General features: G+C 39.0%; 1 protein-coding gene across 19 annotated transcripts in view; it reads right to left on the bottom strand.

Moving 5' to 3' along the window:
* Positions 1-21,525, bottom strand: part of CLIP1 (CAP-Gly domain containing linker protein 1) — a 167,419-nt gene that overhangs the window by 89,510 nt on the left and 56,384 nt on the right. For 15 of the 19 annotated variants that reach the window (XR_005213978.1, XM_037816717.1, XM_037816724.1 and 12 more), the window contains exons 2-4: positions 19,487-19,610; positions 11,024-11,217; positions 8,410-8,981 (exon numbers count right to left, since the gene is read on the bottom strand). Coding sequence is in view for 18 of the 19 variants with exons in the window: in XM_037816717.1 (XP_037672645.1) it covers positions 8,410-8,981; positions 11,024-11,108 (657 nt within the window). In the remaining variant the exon portion in view is untranslated. Of the gene's footprint in view, positions 1-8,409; positions 8,982-11,023; positions 11,218-19,486; positions 20,137-21,525 lie in introns of those variants that run through there. The other 4 variants (XM_037816721.1, XM_037816720.1, XM_037816719.1 and 1 more) reach the window with 2 other exon arrangements.

The following is a 21,525-nucleotide window of genomic DNA, read 5'->3' as shown; positions in this document are numbered from 1 at the left end:
AAGCAATGAACTACTGGCACATGCTACAACATGATGAATCTTATGCTAAATGAAAGAAGCCAGACAAAAAAACTACATATTATATGATTCTACTTACAGGAAATGTCCAGAAAAGGCAAATCTAGAGAGACAGAAGGAAGGATCAGTGATTGCCTGGGCCTGGAGCTAAGAACAAAAAATGAGTGCAAACTGGCATGAGGGAATTTTTTGGGGGTGATGGAGATAGTCTAAAACTGAACTTGGTGATGGCTGCACAACTCTATACATTCACTAAAAGTTATGGAATAGTTCACTTACAAAGAATACATAAATTACACCTCAAAAAGCTGTTTAAAATGCATAGGATAATAGTGTGCCCAACCACCCAGGTTAACTAAAATATTTTGCCAAATGATTCACAATATTTCTTTAGTACTATCATAAGAAATATGCCAAAACATAGCAGCTAACTATTCTGTGGAAGTATATTAAAGAAATGCTCCTGGTAAAGATTACTTGGGAACTAGAAAGAAGGCAGACAAATCCATTATCAATCCCTGAGAGCCTGTAATGGAGATTTCTACATGCTCCTCTCAATATGTAAAAACTTCTAACTAGTAATCCAAACATTCTTGGATCAAACTCCTCAAAACACCAATCAATCAAACCAAACCCAGAGAGGAGGTATTCTTTAGTTGTGGTTTTCAAAGTAGGCAGTTTAGGCAAATATATTACCAGGGTTTCACAAATATTTCACTTTAAAAAATATATTCGGTTCACAAATTTAATAGGAAAAAAAAATCCACCCCTACTAACCTTGGGGTTGATAAAGTGCAGAACATTCAAACACCAGAGGCAGCCCTTCTTTTGCACTAAGATCAAGAAGCACCCCACTTGAACAAAATGGTATCAGCAAAGTTTGTTTTTCTAATTCATATGTATTCTTAAGCTACAAAGCATCTCAGGCTCAAAATATTTTTATAATCATGCCCACAGAATTCACGGGAGCAATTAAATTGCTAAAAGTTAGGAAACGTGAACTAGTAACAGGTATTTCCGCATTAGCACTGAGGCCCCGGCACTGGTCAAACTTGCCTCTCCCCAAGTCCCAAAGCAGGCAGGCCTCCCAGTGGTGTGGGCTGCCTCCGAAACCGGAAACCCCCAAGCCCCAGGACCATGCAAAGTTTTCAAGGCTGGAGAGATATTAGGCTTTGGTACACTCGGGGTTGAGATACTGGCTCAGATTTGTAAAAGGAAACCTCATTTCACACTAATCAGCCACTGCCCAATTACTGAGCCCCATAGAAAATTCTCCAAATACCTGCAGGCAGACAGGGCACCACTAAAGGGCTTTAAGCAGGGGAGGAGCACAATCAGATCAACGTTTTAAATGTACCACTTCATGACTGTGTGAAGAGCAGAAGTGAGGAGAGATGAGGCTGGGGGAAAGGAGATGATGGCCTTACCCATGTCTGCACAGTGGCACAGGAGTGAAGAGAAGCTGGCAGGGACTCAGATGGGCAGGTGGGTAGCTTTTTATGCGTTCTCCAGCCTCAAAAGTACCACTGGAAAAGTACACTTATTATTCTACCATCTCACAACTAAAAAGCAATGAAGCAGGAAGAACGCTGAAAGCAACTGTGAACTGCCATGATCTGATTCTACTGAATCTGGCTGTGCACAAATAGGAGGAAGCTGTCAGATACAGCGTCTAATCTGTAGTTTGAAGCACTCTGTGTTTCTCTCCCAGCCAATCCCACAAGATAGTGCTGAGTGAGATTTAGGACTTCTGGAAATTTAAAATGAAAAAATAATCAAAACTAAAATCAGAAAAATTAATTCAAGTCTGCAAAGGAATTATGCTAAATATACTCTAATGTGCTAGAAATCTCAACATTCAGCAAAGGTCTCCAGAAGAGGCTTTTCACATAATGTAAACATCTGGAGTCTTGTTAACTTTCGGCCATTAAAATAACAGAACTTTATACTAATTACTAAATCAGCAATCGAGATACATGGAGTCCCTTTTAAAGAACAGCTTCCCCAGACCAAGACCCTCCCCTGTCAGAAAAGAGCCCAAGAATCCCCCTGCCCAGGTACATGACAAGTGACCAATATAAGTGCAATAAGACTCATGGATTTGGGGGTACTAAGTCACTGGCAAGAACATTGAGAAAATGAGAAGAAATTAAATTATTAGAAAGAGCATACTTCATATTTGAATACCTTTCTGGGGAACATAAAATTGTAAGGGCTTTTTGAATGACAATCTGGCAGTATCTATTACAATTTTAAATGTTTATAGCCTTTGACTCTGAAATTTCATTTCTAGGGGGAAAAAATCGGAACAACCTAAATGTCTATCGTTAAGGAGAATGATCAAATTAAGGACAGAAAATCCAAACGGTGCAATTTCAGCAGCTTTTTTTTTTTTTTAAAGAAGAGCTACATTTACTGGCATAGAAATGCCCAAAAGTATACTTGAAATGGTATATGTAACATGACCCACTGGGTGTGTATATTCTAAATTTACATGCTATGGATAAATCTCAGAAACAAAATGTTGAACAAATAAAGACAGATACAAAAAAGTACACACTGCGTGAACTGTATCTATCTAAGGTTCAAACATGAGCAAAATGGATCTTATAGTAGAAAGCCGGGATCGTGGCTCCCCTGAGGTGTGACAGGTGCTGTGGAAGGCGACAGAGGGTGCCCCTGGGCTGTGGTAATGCTCTGTCCTTTCATCTAGGTGCTACTGACATGATGTGTTAGTTTTGTAAAAATTCATCAAGCTGTGCACTTTTGTGCACATTTCTATATGTATGTTTGTTAATAAAGGTATTTTTTAATTCTCAGGAAGATTTCTCCTTTTCCCAGGTTCAAAAGACTTACGTAGGAAGTGTGCAGCATAAGGAAAAAAAATGCTGTAAGATGTTAGTGTAAGAGCAAGATAAAACTTGTCACTTTAAAAATAAAAAGGCTGAAAAGTACTCCTCATATATGGTCACAAGCTAAGAATTCAGCAAAGAACATACAGTTCCACACATGGAAACAACCATGTTGAAAAAGAACAGCTGGAAGACTGTCAAATTTCTTAAGAACCTGAAATCACATCCTTCAAATATCAATCAAATATACTTGAAAATTCTTAAGAGGTACAGGAAAGCGGTGAGACCATTTGAAAAATTAGTTACCCTCAGGATCCCAGTCTGGAAACAGTAATCTCTTGAGATGCAAAGAAACCACAGCATCAAACCAAAGAAATCTCATCACATGGGACAGACTAAAGCAATCTTCAACTACACTAAGAAGATCCGTGCAATATTTATGAGAACAAATGGAAAAACAGAGAGGCCAGAGAGAGCTGAGAAGGACGCAGATGATAAGGCAACTCTTCCCACCCTCCTTGAATCTTCAGATATTACCAAAATGTGAGAATGAGATTAAGTTTAGCTTTCACACAGGACAGGTGTGCCTAGCAGGGTGGGGCAGTTAAGGAATTGGTAGAAGGTTAAAAAGACAAACTGTAATCCACAGTCAGTCCCCCTGCTTATCCACCCACTATCCACAGTCAGTCCCCCTGCTTATCTGCCCACTATCTACTATCCTTGCAGGGTGGAGCCTCCGAATAGAGGTTCTCAAAATAGCCTCATAACTTGTTACCAAACTAGCCCAGACTGGCTGTAAAGAGGCCTGGGCATACCCATTATAGTCAGGGGTGGAGATTTGTTTCAAGGTTCCTAATGTTGCAAATTTGTGCAGGAAATGTATTTCAAATGTTTCCAATTTGGGCAGGCTGCATGTTTCATATTTGCTCCGGCTAGTTAGGCTTGTCCAATAGAATGTAACCTCTGGAGTATCCAGCCAATGGAGAAACAGGGGAGGGACTTGCGGTTAAGTTTAGGGAATAAACACTGCTGAATCTATTGTTCCCGGCGGCCAACCCCCACATTTTGGTTGGGTGCCCGTTCTTGCAAGACCATGAATAAATTCTTTTCTTCTCCACAATTGGGTGAGCGTTTGCTCCTTTTTAGGAATAGTACTTATTTCTCACAAAAATCAGCACAACTCACATCACAGTCATTCTTTAGGCATCTAACCCATAATATTATCCACAAAAATATCTCCCATGATTCCTACCATTCCCATTTCCCCCGATGACTACATGCAGAGGTGGGTGGGGGGAGAAGTGACAAGAGGGAGCCTCTCGGAGCCCTGACTGCCGTCCTCGCGGCTCGGGGGCTCCGGTTCTCATCTCACAGGGTCATCTGGCCAAGCACCAGACCTACTGCAGAAACCCCCTTCCTGCACTCCCTGCAGGAGAGGGACAGGAGTCACAGCGCCAAGGCGGATGGAGATGGAGACGGGTCGTCGCCAGCAGCAAGCCCGCCAGGAAGCCGTGCGGACGAGGCGGAAAACCCCTGACCAAGCCTCGCACAGCAACGGTCATATGCTAAAATATTAGCATTTTATGAAAAATAGGGTGGGATGGGGAGGATGGTTTGGGTGTTCTTTTTCACTTTTATTTTTTATTCTTATTCTTTCCGGTGTAAGGAAAATGTTCAAAAATAGACTGGGGTGATGAATGCACAACTAGATGGTGCTGTGAACAGTTGACTGTACACCATGGATGATCCTATGGTATGTGAATAGAATTTTAATAAAACCGAATTTAATTATTAAAAAGGAAGGGGCTAAAAAAAAGGTTAGCATTTTAGCAACCAACAGGAATTTTTTTAATTAGGAAAATCCCCCCCCAAAATTTTAGATTTTTAAATTTAATTTCGTTAAATTAAGTAATTTTGAAGTCAAAATGTCTTATACTTCTAAGTCAAAGATTTCTATCAAACAGGGCAGCATGTTAAAGTGAAAAAAAAAAAAAAAGAGCAAACATAGGAACTGGAAAAAAGAGGTCATAGGGATATGTGTTAACTCAAGGTACTTTCTTTCCCTCCCTGGATTTCAGCGTTCTAGGTAAAATGAGGTATTTGGTGATCTCAAAAGATCCTTCCCAGCTTTAAAACAGTGTGATTGTAAAGTGCTTCTGTAATTTCTCCTGAAAATACTAATCAAAAGCATTAAATAATTGTACTGCTTCCAATAACACCTCATCAGACTTAAGACTCGAGTAGATTCAAGTTAATTTAAATTCTCTCTCAACCAAACGCCAATCAATCCCTCCTGCCTTTCCCATCTCCCCAGAAGCCTCCATCCATGGGCGATCCTTTCTCTCCACTGCATCTTCAACCTGCGCCTCTAATCTAGATCACTTTACTCAGGATATAAACCCTCCGGACTCTGCCATCTTCAAAGAAAAAACATATTGTGTAGATCCAACACTCTCTTCCAGCATCAGCCTGACGACTCTACTCCTCTTTGAAATCAAACCTCTTAAAAGAGTGGTCACCCACATCCATTCCCACCCACCTCCAATCCATTCTTTACAGAGCAGCCAGGGTGGCCTTTCCCAGATACAGACCCAATCACATCACTCATCCCTCTCCTTGCTCGAAAGGTCAAAATCAAAATCCTTGACACAACCTATCTTTCGTCACTGGTCCCTGCAGACCCCACCGACTTAACGAGTCTCAATTCCTACCCCTCCCTCATGAACCTGGGGTGGGAGGGGCACTGGCCTCTTCCTCAAACGTGCCAACTTCTTCCCTCCTCAGGGAGCTTGCACCTGCTCTTCCCGCTGCTGGAACACTCCTTTTTACCACCACCACTTCCTGCCGCCTGACCAGTTCCTACTCTTCTCCAGGTCTCACTTAAATCCTTACTTCCTCATGGAAGCCTCTGTAATAAATGGAACCATCCTGATCTTGTCATTTCCCATTTTCAGTGACCAAGCAGCACACCATTTAACAATATTTTAATCAACTGTTTCTCACAGTTTGGCTGGTGGGAAGTAAGAATGTCTTGTTTTCAAAGTGTGCCATACGCTTTCTCAAATTAGAAAGAGAGAAGTTGTTTACAGCTAAGCATGTAGAATGGCAATGCATAAAACTAGCAACCTAATCTACATAGCAGTCCTGCACCAAGGAAACAGGTCTCTGATTTAACCAAAGCTACCAGGCAAATATGAACCAAAAGTCTTAACGTTTATTCCCTTTTTTGACCTCATAATTCTACTTCTAGGAATTTATCCCAAGGAAGTAAGAGATACAAATAAAAATTTTTGGAAAAAAAAGTAAACAAAAAACCTACATTGCAACTAAAGGGCAGTTGCGCCAAATTCAATACTGGTTCAGTAAATGAGTGCTACTAAAAAAACAAGTTCAAGATTGAGCCACGTAACACTGAAATACTGTTTTAAGAATGCTCTAAGTTTGAAGCATCATCCTTTGAAATTCATGATTATTGTAACTGGAAGAGGGAATCTATTGACCTTGAAATTCCAGGGTCCAGAAGGAATCCCTAGTAGGTGACAAGCAGCAAAGGGCTCCCACAGGTATGTGAGGTCTGGATTCATGAAGCTCTGCAAGTGGGAGACCTGCGTTCCAGTCCTAGAATCTGCCAAGTCCTCCCTATATGACCGAGGGTCACTAGATGACCTCCTTTCTCTGGGCATAAGTTTCTTTATCTGTAAGCCAACAAACTTACAAAGAATATTTCAATTTTTTAAAATTATACTATCAATAATCAACTCTGTAGGACAGGCCCTGGAGAAAATATACCTAAATTTAAACTGCAGATACAACCACCCAGGCTACGAGACCTTGGGCAAGTGGCTTCACTTCTCGGAGCCTCAGTTTCCTTATCAACTGGGGTTACTCAGTAACATTGTGGGAACATTAAATGATACACTCTAAGTGCTAACAGGCATTCTTGTTTTCCTATTCATTATTGGAAGTCAAGAGGCCCTATGGAATTTTATAGTTGCTGAAGAGATCTAAAGGAAACTAGGTTAAAGGCTTTTGACAAACCTTAAGCCTTGAACTGAATTGATTAAACTGTTGTCCAGAGTGAAAGAGTAAAGCTTTAAATTTTCATCCAAATGGTACTTTAATTCCAACAGTGAGAAAAACGGTAATTAGTGTTTACTGTGTGCCAGGCACTCTGCCAAGAATTTTATATGCATTATCTAATTTAATCCTCACACAATGTTATGAGGTTAGTACTATTATATTAACCTTCCTTTCATAGGTGACAAAACTAAGAAGTTAAATAACTTGACTGAGGCAAAAATGGGACTCAAGTTCTTAAGTACCATGCTATACTGCCTCTCACATTGTGAGAATTAGATTAAGTTTAGCTTTCACACAGGGTGGGGGCAGCTCCGGGGAATGGCAGAGGGTCAAGAAGCCAAGCTATAATCGGTGGCCGGTCCTCCTGTTTATCCGCCCACTGTCCTTGCAAGGTGGAGACTGGGGTGGGGAGAAGGTTCCTTAAACAGCTTCATAAGTTGTTACCAAACTAGCTCAGACTGGCTCTGCAGTTCAAGAACAAAGGAAAGAGGGGTGGAGACTTCTTTCAAATGTTGCAAGTCTGTACAGGAGACTTTCCTTTCAAATGTTTCCAATTTGGGTGGGCTAGTTAGGCTTGTCGAATAGAATGTAACCTCTGGAGTATCCAGCCAATGGAGAAACAGGGGAGGGATTTGCGGTTAGGTGTAGGGAATAAATACTGCTCGGTGTATTTGTTCTGTGCGCCAACCCCCACACATTTTGGTTGGGCGCCCATTCTTGCAAGATTGTGAATAAATTCTTTTCTTCTCCACAATCGGGTGAGCGTTTATTCCTTTTAGGAATAGTGCTTGTTTCTCACACACATTAAAAAATAAAAAATAAAAAAAAACAAAACAGCAAATATAATCACTATGTTGTATATTCAGAGGTTCTAGCATGTAGCATGTAGACCTTATACCTGGTATTTCCTGCTTATTAGCAAAACAGAAACTACTGTACAGTTTCTTCCTTCTCCTAGATCTAAAGCTGATAATTTAAAAGATCCAGAAATTCTGAAATAATAACCTCCATTGAAATGAGCATGTCTGAATTTTCCAAGGACATTTTAGGAAGCAGGAGCTTATTACACCCACACAAGATCCCTACAACAATTAAAAACAGACAAACATTTATAAACACTTTTATAAATCCTCCTCTGAGCCTTTTTCATCAAGTAACATTACCTTAACATTTACAAGTTATATATTCAATGTTCTAACTAAAGTGGTAGATAAAACTAGAGTCTATCAATGCAAATCTACAGCCCTTCTATGTGCAAACTACAAAGCCAATTTCTAATTTGTTGCATGTTTACTCATAAGCTGAACTAGAAAATCTGATTAACTATATTCTCTATAAATGACTGGCATCTCTCCTTAATGGACTGAGCCAAGGAGCACCCCACGTGTGTATTTCAACCACTCACCGGGGACTATATCTCCATTCTATACAATAACCTCAGAAAAGTTTCTGGACTCACCAGTACTCTGTCTCCAATTTTGAGCTCTCTTTCTCCTTTCTTGATTGAGCCAGCTTCTGAAAGGTTGGAGATAGATTCACTGGCAGTTTTTGTAAGGTTGCTGATCTGAGGCGTAGCTGCAAGTTCCTTTGCTGTAGGCTGGGATGATTTATGGGGAATATTTGAGGGGGTTGCTGGAGAGGGGGACACCATGCTACTTGCCGAAGTGGACAGAGGGGAAGTAGTTCTGGAAGCCTGAGTCGTCTGTATGCCATTAGTTTCATCTTCTGCTTGTACCTTCCTTGATAACTTTGAAGGTCGAGTAAATATGCCCTTTAAAGGTTCACACTGGAAATACCGAACTCCTGCCACCGAACCATCGTTCTTGCCTATGGGTTCATCTAAAACAATCCCAGCCCACTGGCCTGGTGCAAACTGGGTTTCTCCGAGAAACTGGATAAATCCAGGCTTATTTCCATTCACCCAAACACGCTCTCCCACTCGAAAGTCATCCACAAATTCTTCTTGTGTCTCAGCGGATGGAGTGCTTGATGCTTTTTCACTGGGTATTGTTTTTTCTACTGGAGCTACAACTGAAAACAGAAGAAACTTTTTATATTCAAGCAGACAACTCACAACTTAAAGGAAAACAAATCAGAGAAAGCCAACAGCAACAAAAGTAGCCCACAGTTCTTACAGGGGTGGGGTTTTTTCTTTAGGGTTGTTTTGCTTTTGTTTTGCTTTGTTTTAAGCAAAGAGATGTTACCATTTTCAATGCTGTCATATGCAATTAAGATTAGAAGAAGGCAAAGTAAAACAGTGACTACCTAAAGCAAGTTCTTTTCTCAGAGTTGACAATATAGGTCTGATTTCATTCTTTACTCCCCCCCCCACCCCACCCCCTCTATCCCCCCCACCCCGACTTATCACATATGAGCAAACAGCCATTCAGATCAACCATGGCAGGCTGTATCCCCACATTTGAGTGGCCAATTAAAGCTGACAAAGCTAAAATCATTTAACCCCAGAGATCCACAGCTAAGCTTGATGACAAAGGGAGTTCAGTGCTACAGCCTCGTAAGATCATTATTCCAAGACTGCCAAGTGAACCCTATTCATTTGCTTGCAAAAGTGGAAAACATAGCAAAGAAAAGAAGTGGCATCCAGCCCAGCAACCTGTTAAAGCAATAAAACTTTGTGCAGTCTCTATCCTATCATACAGACAGAAGTTATATTTTGCCAGAAATGTGATATTTACTCTAGAAGTTCAGTTACATGTTCACCCAGCAAATTTATTAAGTATCTAATTGTGCACTAAAAGTACTGTTAGTGATAGTAAATTTAATTAGTAGTGATCCCCGGACTCAAGCCCTTTATATTCTAAGGGATCTGCATAAAAAATGCTAAAAACAAAAAAAGGAACAATTCTAAAACGTGAAAGGAAGGCTTCAAGGAAAGCATTTGAAGGGGTCTTAAAAAGAGGAACAGTCTTTGGAGGGAAAGAAGAATAGGGAACACTATGTTTCCACCTGATTTCCCCAAGGCTACAGAGACCTGAATCAAATAAGAATTAAGAGTCCTTTGTTTTAATGGAATGAACGATTTGTTTTGTATGACTGCATGGTATGTGAATATATCTCAATAAAATGAAGTAAAAAAAAAAAAAAAGAGTCCTTTGTTTTATCAGCAAAGGCTTCCCTCATCTAAGATGTTTTATGGCTCTCTGAAAAGAACTCTGGTTTATTCTGACACATAAAATGTATATAATTTAGGATCCATATTTGACAAATCTATACTGAGCTCCTAGTATGTGCCAGGCAAAGTTCTGGGTATATGGGACAAAGTGGAAGAAAAAAAGCCAAAAATCACACAAAGATCCCTGCCCCTCATGGAGAAATACTGAGTGTCTTTAAGGAAGAACTTGAAGAAACAATGTTGACTTAATATATTATGGTAAGCACCTGAACATCTGAAATGGCTGGCAACGTAAGGAAGATACGTAATAGTATATAGATCACCTAAACAGACCATAAAAGCAACCATTGGATGCCCTCCCTCCGGTCCCTTTCATTGAAGATCTTAGGTGCTCACTATAGGATGTCAAATGAAACATTTCACATCCTACAGTGAAGACAACTGAGGAATATATTACTAAAGATAAAGGAGATGGCTTCATCTATAAAATGTTTGAAAAGATTTCCCTCTTTTAAGTTAGACTTGAGACATTGTACTGTCTGCTTCCAGTGGTCAACTTTCCACCAATCAGTGTCACAAAATCTTTGAAGCCAGAGTAGTCTTTGTTTCCTCTACCTAAACTCCAAGCAGGAATGTCCTGATCAGCTCATGGAGACATATGGGGGGAAAAACTAAAGAAATACCTTAACATTGTAAGGATCAAATACTGAAGTTACTAAACTGGAAAACATATAGAGCACCTTACAATAAATCAATTAAATAATTCTTTATTAAGACATCTAGATATAAAATTCTAAGTTTCTTAAAACTTTTTTTCTAATATTTTCAAGAATATGAATTTTCATAAGGTTATCATTTAAATTTTTTTCAAATTAAAGTCTTTGTATTTGACTATAATTTATTGTTTATTAAGGAAAAACATAAAGCCAGAGTCTATTACCAGCAGCAGGTGTCTTCAAGGCTGTGCTTCCAGGCTTAAGGATTTTAGAGGGAGCCTTCAGTCCACTTGGTTTGAGCATACTCATTTTCCTTATTATGTCACAGCTGTTTTTCCTTTGCCTGCTGTCACTATCTTTCCCCAACCATTGATAGAACTATGGATGTTTCTATAGTGAATTCAGTTTCGGGTTAAATCTGCAGAGAGAAAAATATAAAAAGATTTTAGAATCTAAGGAGGAAGAAACAAAAGTTATTATAAGAAACTCACAGTCTAAACTTTTCTTTATAGATGATAATAAACCATCTCCACACTGAACCTAGAAAACTCTGGATTCTAAAAACACGATGATGCAGCTGAAATGGATTTTAAGGTAATTTATTTTCCTGAAGACAAGTACTTAAGGTTTTCAAAATGTATTCACTCTCACTTTGCAACACAGTAGGACAGTGCCTAAAATCACAATCCATAGACGAGGGTTCAGAAAGTTTTGCACCAAGCATTAAACAGAGGGAAGGGGAGAGGGCATTCAGTTTTTACTTCTATATTGCCTATTTTTATTACCACAAGTCTGTATTAATTGTGAATTCTGTAAAGCCACAGAATTATGCAATTAACTATTAAAAAGACACTTGTACTTTAAACAAGAGAGGGGTTCACATTCTATAAAACCATATCTGGGAAGTGCTTAAGGAAAATCATCTTTGCTTTGTATAGAGAAACACAATATACTTCAAGGGAGACCTTGGGATTCTGGAACAGGGGAAAATATTTCCAGACACAATATCTAAAAACAGAGCAATCTGACCAAAGAGAAAAATGCTCCTATTTATCAACTCAGTCAACTGATTACATTTTGCACTTTTACATTTTGCAGAGCTTGGATGATAAGCACTTAACATCTCCTTCTCATTGTCTCTCACAGGCAATGGCCAGTGCGAGCCAAGAAATCTGGCCAGGGATGACAGAGAAACCCACTATGGCCATCGCAGTGGACTGGACAGTGATCCCCAAATGTGACCACCCAGAGCCTGTGAGTGTGGCCTTATTTGGATAAAGGGTCTTTGCTGATGTAATAAAGTTAAGGATTTAAAGGTAAGATCATCCCAGATTATCTCCTAATCCAACAAGAAGTGTTCTTACAAGAAAAGAACAGAGGAGAAGCCCATGTGAAGACAGAGGAAGAGATTGGAGTGATGTTGTCCACAAGCCAAGCTCACCAAGAACAGCCGGCAGCCACCCGAAGCAGAGAGAGAGGCATGGAACAGATTCTCCCCAACAGCCTCCAGAAAGAACAAAACCTACCATACCTCGATTTCAGACTTGTAGCTTCCAGAACTGTGAGGGAATAAATTAATGTAGTTTTAAGCCACCAAGCTTGTGGTAATTCGTTACAACAGTCCTGAAAAACTAATACAGTCATGTAAGTTTTTCTCTTTAAAGATAATCAGACTGAATGGAAATCAAACCAAGACAAATGCCTCTTTAGCCTCACTCCATAGATTTCCTGTGGTTCTTGAAAGGATCCAAAGTGGTACAGAGGTGTTTTTAAAAATGCCTAAGGTAAACTCTGTGGTTTGGGGGAGATTCTGGTTAACAGAGAAAGAACTGCTATTTACCTGAAGACAGTGGTTGCCAATCCGGACTATTAAAAGGAAGTCCCTCTTTGAATAGGAAGTGAGATACAGTAGGTTAGTATAGGCTGGAGTGAAATAGTGACACATCCCAGAGTAATTTGGGCAGATAATAAAAAATATATTTACAGCCTCCCCCTCCCCAGCCCCGAGGATCTGGGGGAAGGTGCGGATGTGTTGGACATCCTCACCTGGACTGGTGTTGATGTTGTCACAAACATTGGGACTGGCGGTTTGATGTGCTGAGCCCTCCAGCATGGGACTTGCCCCTATGAAGCTCTTTACCACAAAGGAGAGTCTAAACTTGCATGTAATGGTGCCTGAGAGTCTCCCCCTGAGTACCTCTTTGTTTCTCAGATGTGGCCCTCTCTCTCTCTAACTGAGCCATCTCGACAGGTGAACTCGCTGCCCTCCCCACTACGTGGGACCCGACTCCCAGGGTTGTAAATCTCCCCGGCAATGCAGAATATGACTCCCAGGGATGAATGTGGACCCGGCATCGTGGGACTGAGAGTATCTTCTTGACCAAAAGGGGGATGCAAAATGAGACGAAATAGTTTTAGTGGCTGAGAGATTTCAAATGGAGTCGAGAGGTCACTCTGGTGGACATTCTTATGCACTATATAGATAACACCTCTTAGGTTTTAATGTATTGGAATAGCTAGAAGTAAATACCTGAAACTACCAAACTCCAACCCAGCAGTATGCACTCCTGAAGACAATTATATAATAATGTAGATTACAAGGGGTGACAGTGTGATTGTGAAGACCTTGTGGATCACACCCCCTTTGTCTAGTGTATGGATGAGTAGAAAAATGGGGATAAAAACTCAAGGACAAATGAGGTGGGATGGGGGGGATGATTTGTGTGTTCTTTTTTCACTTTTATTTTTTATTCTTGTTCTGGTTCTTTCTGATGTAAGGAAAATGTTCAGAGATAGATTGTGGTGATGAACGCGTAACTATGCTATCATACTGTGGACAGTGGATTGTATACCATGGATGACTGTATGGTGTGTGAATGTATTTCAATAAAACTGAATTTAATTAAAAAAAAAAGGAAGTTCCTGGGCTCCCCACCACCACCACTGCCACCCTGAGTGATAAGGGAACGTGGGGAAGGAGGGGGGTCTACTGTTAGGTCAGTGGTTCTGATCTGGACTCAGATGTGCAACCACTACTGTACTATCAGACCCTGACCATACATTGCTTACAAGTTTCAAGCAGTTATTTACTACTGCTACTGTTTAGGATAGACAGAAGGGATTGGATAAGCTACCTCTAGACTCAATGGAGAAAGGCCATTTACATATCCAAAAAATTTGAGGATGGGGATAGGCTAAGGACAGAAATTACCCTCGGACCTTGATATATCTTCTCTTACTCTACATCCTGGTCCAACACATAATGTGGCAAGGATTAGGTAAGTAAGAAGACAACAGATGGAAAGAAACACAATGGTCCTAGAAAAGCTATTATGGTGGCAAGAAGAAAGAATGTAGTCTTTAAAATATTTTACTTGGGTAAAGCACTGAATTCTCAGGCTCAGGTCAAAACTACCAAAAAAGCAAGTAGGCTAACTAGGCAAGCCTCAGCCAGTTTCAAACCTTGTGGTCCATCAAAAGCTCAGCAAAATCTGACCATCTAAAAGCCTCAGCCTAAGACACAGAAAGCTTGTGGTTATAATGAGCCTAAGAATGATCATAAACTCAAATTCTATGACTACTGTTGTCTAATCTTCATTCTCTGGCTCTCAGTCTAGCTGAGTTACTTGAATTCCAAAGCAGGTAACTGTGACCAAAATTTAATGAAAGAGAGAAATCTAGGCTGTCTCAATAAAAGAATTGGGAACAATGACACTAATGTTGGTTTTTTAAATCTTCCAATTTAATTTTCTTCTTCATGAATTATTAATGAATGACATGTGAGGTCTGCTTAAAAAAATCAATCTATCAAGAAACGAAAGATCAAAGTCTTGGTCATGGTACCCACAAAATGTAATGACCAAGAAGCAACATCTCTGCATAATGCTTCAAGGTCAGTAAATGTGATGCTGAAACTAATCAATCAAAAAAAAAAAAAAAAAAAAAAAAAACATGCAAAAAAAAGAAAAGAAACTCCTGCTTCATTAATAAGCTGAGCATGTTTAAATTTCTGATGTTTGTCGTCACTGAATCAAGGGCTTTGGGCCCAAAGTAAGACAATCCACCCTTCTCTCCCCAACTCTTCCAACATGTAAAGGACATAACACACAGAACTTTCAATTTAGGAGTAAACTGTATGCATATCATTATCCCACTTGAGTCTTACAATACTATGGATCGCCCATTATTATTATGCCTTCTTAACAAGTAAAGAGATGCCTCATAAAATAAACATTTATTTCCTCATTTCTTAATAACCTGCCTAAGGTCATACAGCTAAGAAGCAGAGATTTGAACACAGGTATTGTGATTCTAAAGTTGAAGCTCTTTTCATTAAATCAAATATTCAAACTCAGGAGATACCACATGCCAAGAATGAAAACATCAGCACCATTATTACCAAACAGACCTACATATGTATAACACCAATGGGTTCCCAAGGCACAGATAGAAAACTGCCCTTTTGTATCTCAACACGACTTTGTGAAGGCAAGCACACATATCCACACTTGTGGATAAAGGAAATGAAGGTCTGAGAAGCTGTGATTTTTCCAAGGCCACTCAACGAATCAAGTGGTGGCACTCTCCTGGAAACTGAAGCTTTGCTTCCTAACATCTCTCTGAAGGAAATCGCCCTACAAGATGGTCATCCATTCATTCAACAAGTATGTCCTGAGAAACTACTATGCAAAAGGCGTATTTTCTCATCAGCTGGTGGGGTGAGTGCAAAGGAAGAAACCTGTGAAAGGTCTGCAGAGGGTGTTAAACACTCAAAATATTTCTTGCCGAGCAAAGAAAAGGACACTTACTAGGCAAACTTAATAGGCCTGAGGAGTAGCACTAGATATCACCTGAGGTTTGCCATGCTGAATATCAAGTGAAACCATTGTCCTCGGCTGTGATTTTTTTTTTTTCTCTAATAACAAGCTTCTGCTCAGCACAAGCAAAAGAAGGTGGATGGTAAAGTTCAACCATAATCAAAAATTTCCCAGGTAAAACAGAGAGGAGAAGCAAGGGAGTTGGTGGTGATTGTAAAGGAGCAAGTATAATGGAACAGGGAATCTGAAAAGGGAAGTGAAAACAGGATGCGGCTGGTAATGAAAAAGTGTTGAGGTCTATGGATTAGTCTCATCAAGGATGAAGGATTGTTACAATGATACTGGATACTCAAATGTGCATACTAATCTGGAGATCTTGTTAAACTGCAGATTCTGATGTAGTAGTTCTGGGATGGGACCTCAGATTCTGTTTTTTTAGCACTCCCACGGGAAATTAATGCTGCCATTCTGAGAAGCCTACTTTGAGTAGCAGGGGTCAGAGGACAAGAGGTGGGGTCAGAGTGAGAAGCTTGAGGCTGAGATTTCAGAGATGGTGATGGCAAGTATAGGGTCTGATCACAGGTTCGGAACAGACAGGACTGGGAGTTGCAGAGACAATTGGTAGGGCTGTTGAAGTCTATGAATAAGAGGGGTAGTGAGGCTGACAGTGCAAAGTAAGTGAAAGTTTTAAAGGAATGGAGGGGAAGAGATTGAGGTCAGTGGATGTCAGCAGCAGGAGCTGGACTGCAAGACCTTCAAAGGAGCTGGAGTTTTTGAAGGATGGAGAAGTAGCTCAGCATATCAAAGGGGAACAGCATGGTCAGCTACTGTGCCCCGTTGGCCCTGATTTGGGCCCTTAAGAGGGCTGCAAGGGAAGCAGTGTCTTCTGGGGTCAGTCAAGTTCCCAGGAGGGGATGAGAACTTCAGAAAAGACCGTTGACAACATATGGATAAAAATTTGATGATCACAAACTTGAAATACAGAAGAAAGAGTTAAAGAGTTTGAGAGGGAGAATAGGAAATAAAGAATTGGGCTCAATTAGATAAACTCATCAGTACAGAGATGGAAGGTTAAGTTATAATAATCTATCCTATATTGTAATTAAAGGTAGAATATTTATGAATAAAGCAGCCTAGACATAATGAACCTAAATAAAAATAATCAATGAAAAACAGTATGTTTTGCAATAATCAGTTACTTTAAATTTCACTGAAATTCAATGGTACTGGATATATCTAATTTCTTAAGTAGGCTGAGATGTACAAGTGTGCTTGCTTTATTGTTCATTATTTTATAATTTATACTATACACAAACCCATATTTATTTTGCATGAATGATTTAATAATTTTAAACATGAAAATACAACAAAATGAAGAAAGATGATCAAGTATTGCCAAACTAAAAAGAAGAATAGCCCAAGAATCTAGAAAAAGAAAAGGGAAGGGAGAGGGTTAAAAGGAAAATATTTCATTGACATTAGAAAAGTTTTTCCAAAAAGGACACACAGGGAGCAGGTACATTGCTATTTTGGAAAAGGGAGAGTTAAGATTGCAAGAAGGATGTAAATAAGCATTAAGCTCAGATGATGGTTTTGGTTTCCAACAGTGACAAAGGGAAACAGTATCTTTTTTGCCATTTCTCTCATTATAAATACACAAAATTATATTTTATAAACTACAATCTATCAGTTTGTTAGTTGATTCAAGAATCTAATCTCTAAATGGGTAAAAAAGGAGCTTCTGAACTTGCAAAGCTGAGGGTAAGACCTCTCGGGTGGTAGTGACACTGAGCTATACCAGCAGTTCTCAAAGTGTGGTCTATGGACCCCTAGACCCTTTCAGGGGGTCAAAACTATTTTCAATTATACTCTGGTACCTTTTTTATGATGTTGACATTTGCACTGATGGTACAAAAGCAATGATGGATAAAAACTGCAGGCATCACCAATACCCGACAACTTGTTAGAAATGCAAATTATCCCTCCCCAAACCTACTGAAACAAAATCTGGGGTAAGTCCAGCAATCTGTATTTTAACCAGACCTTTAGGTAATTCTGATGCTAAAGTTTGAAAACCACTGCTAAACTACTTGATCAAGGAAAGGAGGTTCATTTTTTCAATTACATGCACATGAATCATCCAAATAATAGATTTTCCATCTTGAAACTTTCACTATGCCAACCTTTGTTTCAGAATGTTCGCTCAACCTTGAATGCCCCTTCTAAGTCTAGTTATCTACATCTGCTGAAACCTTATTCAAGGGCAACCTCAGGTATTACCCACCCAACAAAACCTTCCACAGTCCTCGCCAATGAAATGGATTTGTTCATCTGTTGATTTTCCATAGTACTGAGTCCTTGAGGGGAGAGACTGCATTTTATCTAATTATCTTTATACTTCCCAAAGTACTTTCTTTTTTTTTTTTTTTTTTTTTGAGACACGAGCTTTTATTATAGGGTTTACCTACAGGGTGAGGAAGTCGAGCCACGTTGCCCTGAAATCAGGAGCTTCTCTGAATGGATTCAGGAGCTGCTCTGAATGGCGGCCAGTTCAGAGCACAATGTGGAAATAGTCCGCACTCCCAAAGTACTTTATAAACAGTGCTCACAAAATAAAATGAATATGCGCACTATATATTTTTTTAAGACTCAAATGAGAAAAAGAGTCTCAATTTTTTTAACAACTACAAATCAGTTGGGGTGAATCCAGTGTATACCTGGTGTCTGATACAGGTGACAGAAAAATATATGACACATATCTAAGTTCAAGGAATTTATAATGCAGTTGGGGAGAGAAAATCCATATATATGAGAAACAACTAAGAGTACACTGCAATTTATGAAAAATACCAAATCATGTGATGTTCCTGAAAGCGTTTTAAAACATCAGAGAATGGAATGGACTAGGAGAGAAAGAAAAGGCTTTATGGGCAAGGCAGGAATTGAAAGGGGGCTTAAAGGGAAGTATACAGCCTGGTATAGGTACTGGCAGTCAGGATTTTTAAAAAGGCAAAGAGAAAAAAACTTCTGAAAAGGAGATAGGCATGAACAAAGGAAGAAGAAGGAAATGCATAAATAATGTGAAAGAGAGAGAGATGCTCAGTTTGGCTAACATTGGAAGATCTTTTCTTTAAAGCAGTTTTAGGATTGCAGAAAAATAGTACAGAAAGTACAGTTCCCAAATACCCCCCAAACACACAGTTTTCCCTATTAACATTTTGTTTTCATATGGTACCTTTGTTACAAATAATGAAACAATATTATTATAATTATACTATTAACTATAATCCATAGTTTACATCAGTGTTCACTCTTTATGTTGTATGGTTCTATGAGGTTTTTTAAATTATTTTTATTCTGGTAACATATACACAACCTAAAATTGCCCATTTTAACCACTTTCAAGTATATAATTCAGTGCTGCTAATTATGAAAATGTTGTGCTACTATCACCACTATCCGTTACCAAAACTTTTCTATCACCCCAAATAAAACTCTGTGCCAAGTAAACAGTAACTCCCCATCCCCAGCTCTGCCCCTGGCAACCTGTATTCCAATTTCTGACTCTACTAATTTACAGATTCTAATTATTTCATATACGTGAGATTCATAGAATATTTGTCCTACACTGGAAGATTCTTATAGAAGAGCTATTAGAAATCAAATAAGGGTAAATTGAAAGGAGACTCTAAAGAGCTGTAGTGATCAATCTAAGAAATTTTCTATGATCAATTTTTACTGAAATTACACTTCAAATGAAAAGCCTCCTTCACTTCGAGATTCAACTAGCATAAAATGAAAGATGTCCAGTTTTCCCTTAAGCCTTCTTCTTGTTTCATTCGATCATTTTAGTAATCTTAACCTACCTACCATTATCAAGCAAAGATTAAAACCAAGGGTTGGCGGCCTGCTCCTAGTCTTCATTCACTCCAACCATGGGTGCAGATAACAGGTGGGGCTGCCAGGGCAGGTCTCAAATTCCAGGGAAGAAGAGCTAAGAGCAACAAAAGTCAAGGATTAAAATGCAAGTGCAAGAGAAGGTTCTCATCTTCAACCCTTTGGATAACATCTTAGCAACCTAGGAGAGATTTACAGACTATATACCACTGAGCACAAAAGACAAATTCCAGCCTTTTTCACTACTCAGCCTGGGGGACCTGATATATCTGGCCTTGAAAATTTTTGGTATCTTGCCATAAACCGCTCAGACCAGTCTGAATATCAGACTTAAAGCTAAATATTCTAGATCTGCACTGTACAGGTAGCTACTAGCCGCATGCGCTACTTAAACTTAACTTTAAATTATCTTTAAATTAAAAATTAATTTCTTCAGTCACACTAGCCACATTTTAAGTGCTCAACAGCCACAGCGCAGCAGATGGAACAATTTCCTTATCGCAGAAAGTTCTATTGGACAACACTGTTTCTAGAACCTTCTCCATCCAGGAATGATCTACTTCCCAAAATGAACAGTATCTTTTGAAGTGACCACCTGTTGAAATTATAAGTTATTTTAACAATACTACCTTGGTCAGAAAAAAAAAAAAAAAAAAACGCACCCCTTTTAGAAGTAACTTCAGAGGAAATGTTTAAGTTGTATGTTATGATCCAAGATGACAGTCACCAGCTCAGTCTCTCAGTGCTCATTACCGGACCTGATCCTAAAACATTACCAGCTGCTTACAAAATTTGAATCAAAGTCCCTCAAAAATACAAAGATTCAGAACTACTGAGCATAACAAAAATGTATCCAAGGCTCATAAAGCAATTCCAAAGTTCCAAAAATTATTAATGGCTGTATGTAATAAATGAATAGCACCTCCCCAGATGAAAAAACTTAGGTGGATGGGTAAGTTCTGAGGCTTTTTTTTTTTTCACTTTTTTATATGAAGTTTTTTTTTTTAATTTATTTAGTACTGTTTACTTTACATTTTAATAAAAACTCACAGACAAAATATAAAAAAAGCATGAACTCGGGTAGAAATAGCAAGCCTGAGAAGTAACTAAAGAAACTGAATCAATAGCTACAAATTTCTCTGCAAATAAAACAGCAAGTCCAGATAGGTTTATCGGTAAGTTCTAAACATTCAAGGAACATATAATCCCTAATACCTACAAATTTTTCCAGAAAATGGAAAAAGAGCAAATGAAGATTCATTTCTTTTTAAAAGTCAGCCACATTACTTTATAATCTCACTTTCCTAACAAAATATTATAACATATACCTATAAGCTAACACACAGAATTCTATATTTATACCACTGACTGATACTACAGGTATATTTTTTTCAAGCCCGAACTGTAAAATGTTTATCTCCAGAACTTGACAACTCACTTCTGAAACAGTCAAAACTAGCTACTCTTAGCTTATACTCCTGCCTTACTCTCTCAATGGAAGAAGCAGGAGAGAACAGACATCTATCTCCAGGCACCAACTTTAATAAAACAGGAACCGTTATGTGCCAGGGAGGGTTCTGTGACATAGAGAGTTCAGCTCTCCAATCCTTTCTCTCTTCCTTCTCATTAAAAGGTTTACATTTCCGTCTGAAAACAGGAAGCTTTGTTGCTAAACATCAACACTAAAAGGACAATTTTTTTTTTCTGTATGACCTAAAGGTTTATTTTAAGAGACAAAGAAGCCAGGCCTCAAATAAACATTTTGAACTAGACTGATATCCTGAGCCTGTGATTTAACTCTGAGATGTGATCTAAATAACATAGGTAAAAGGACAAAATGTTTATTTCAGGAAAGCAAATAACCTTAAAAGACCTATCCTCCTTGATACTTCCAAGAAAGACATGTGCCTTACAATTCTTAAGGACGTCTACTTTACTCAGGATTCCAGGAAGCAGGGCTATTCTCCATACACCCAACAAAAAACTTGAGTTGTACCCTCTATAAAGTCATG

Source organism: Choloepus didactylus, chromosome 23 (assembly GCF_015220235.1).
Source record: "Choloepus didactylus isolate mChoDid1 chromosome 23, mChoDid1.pri, whole genome shotgun sequence".
NCBI lineage: Eukaryota > Metazoa > Chordata > Mammalia > Pilosa > Megalonychidae > Choloepus > Choloepus didactylus.
Note: the sequence above shows the minus strand (reverse complement) of the source record. Positions and strands in the feature narration are given on the sequence as shown.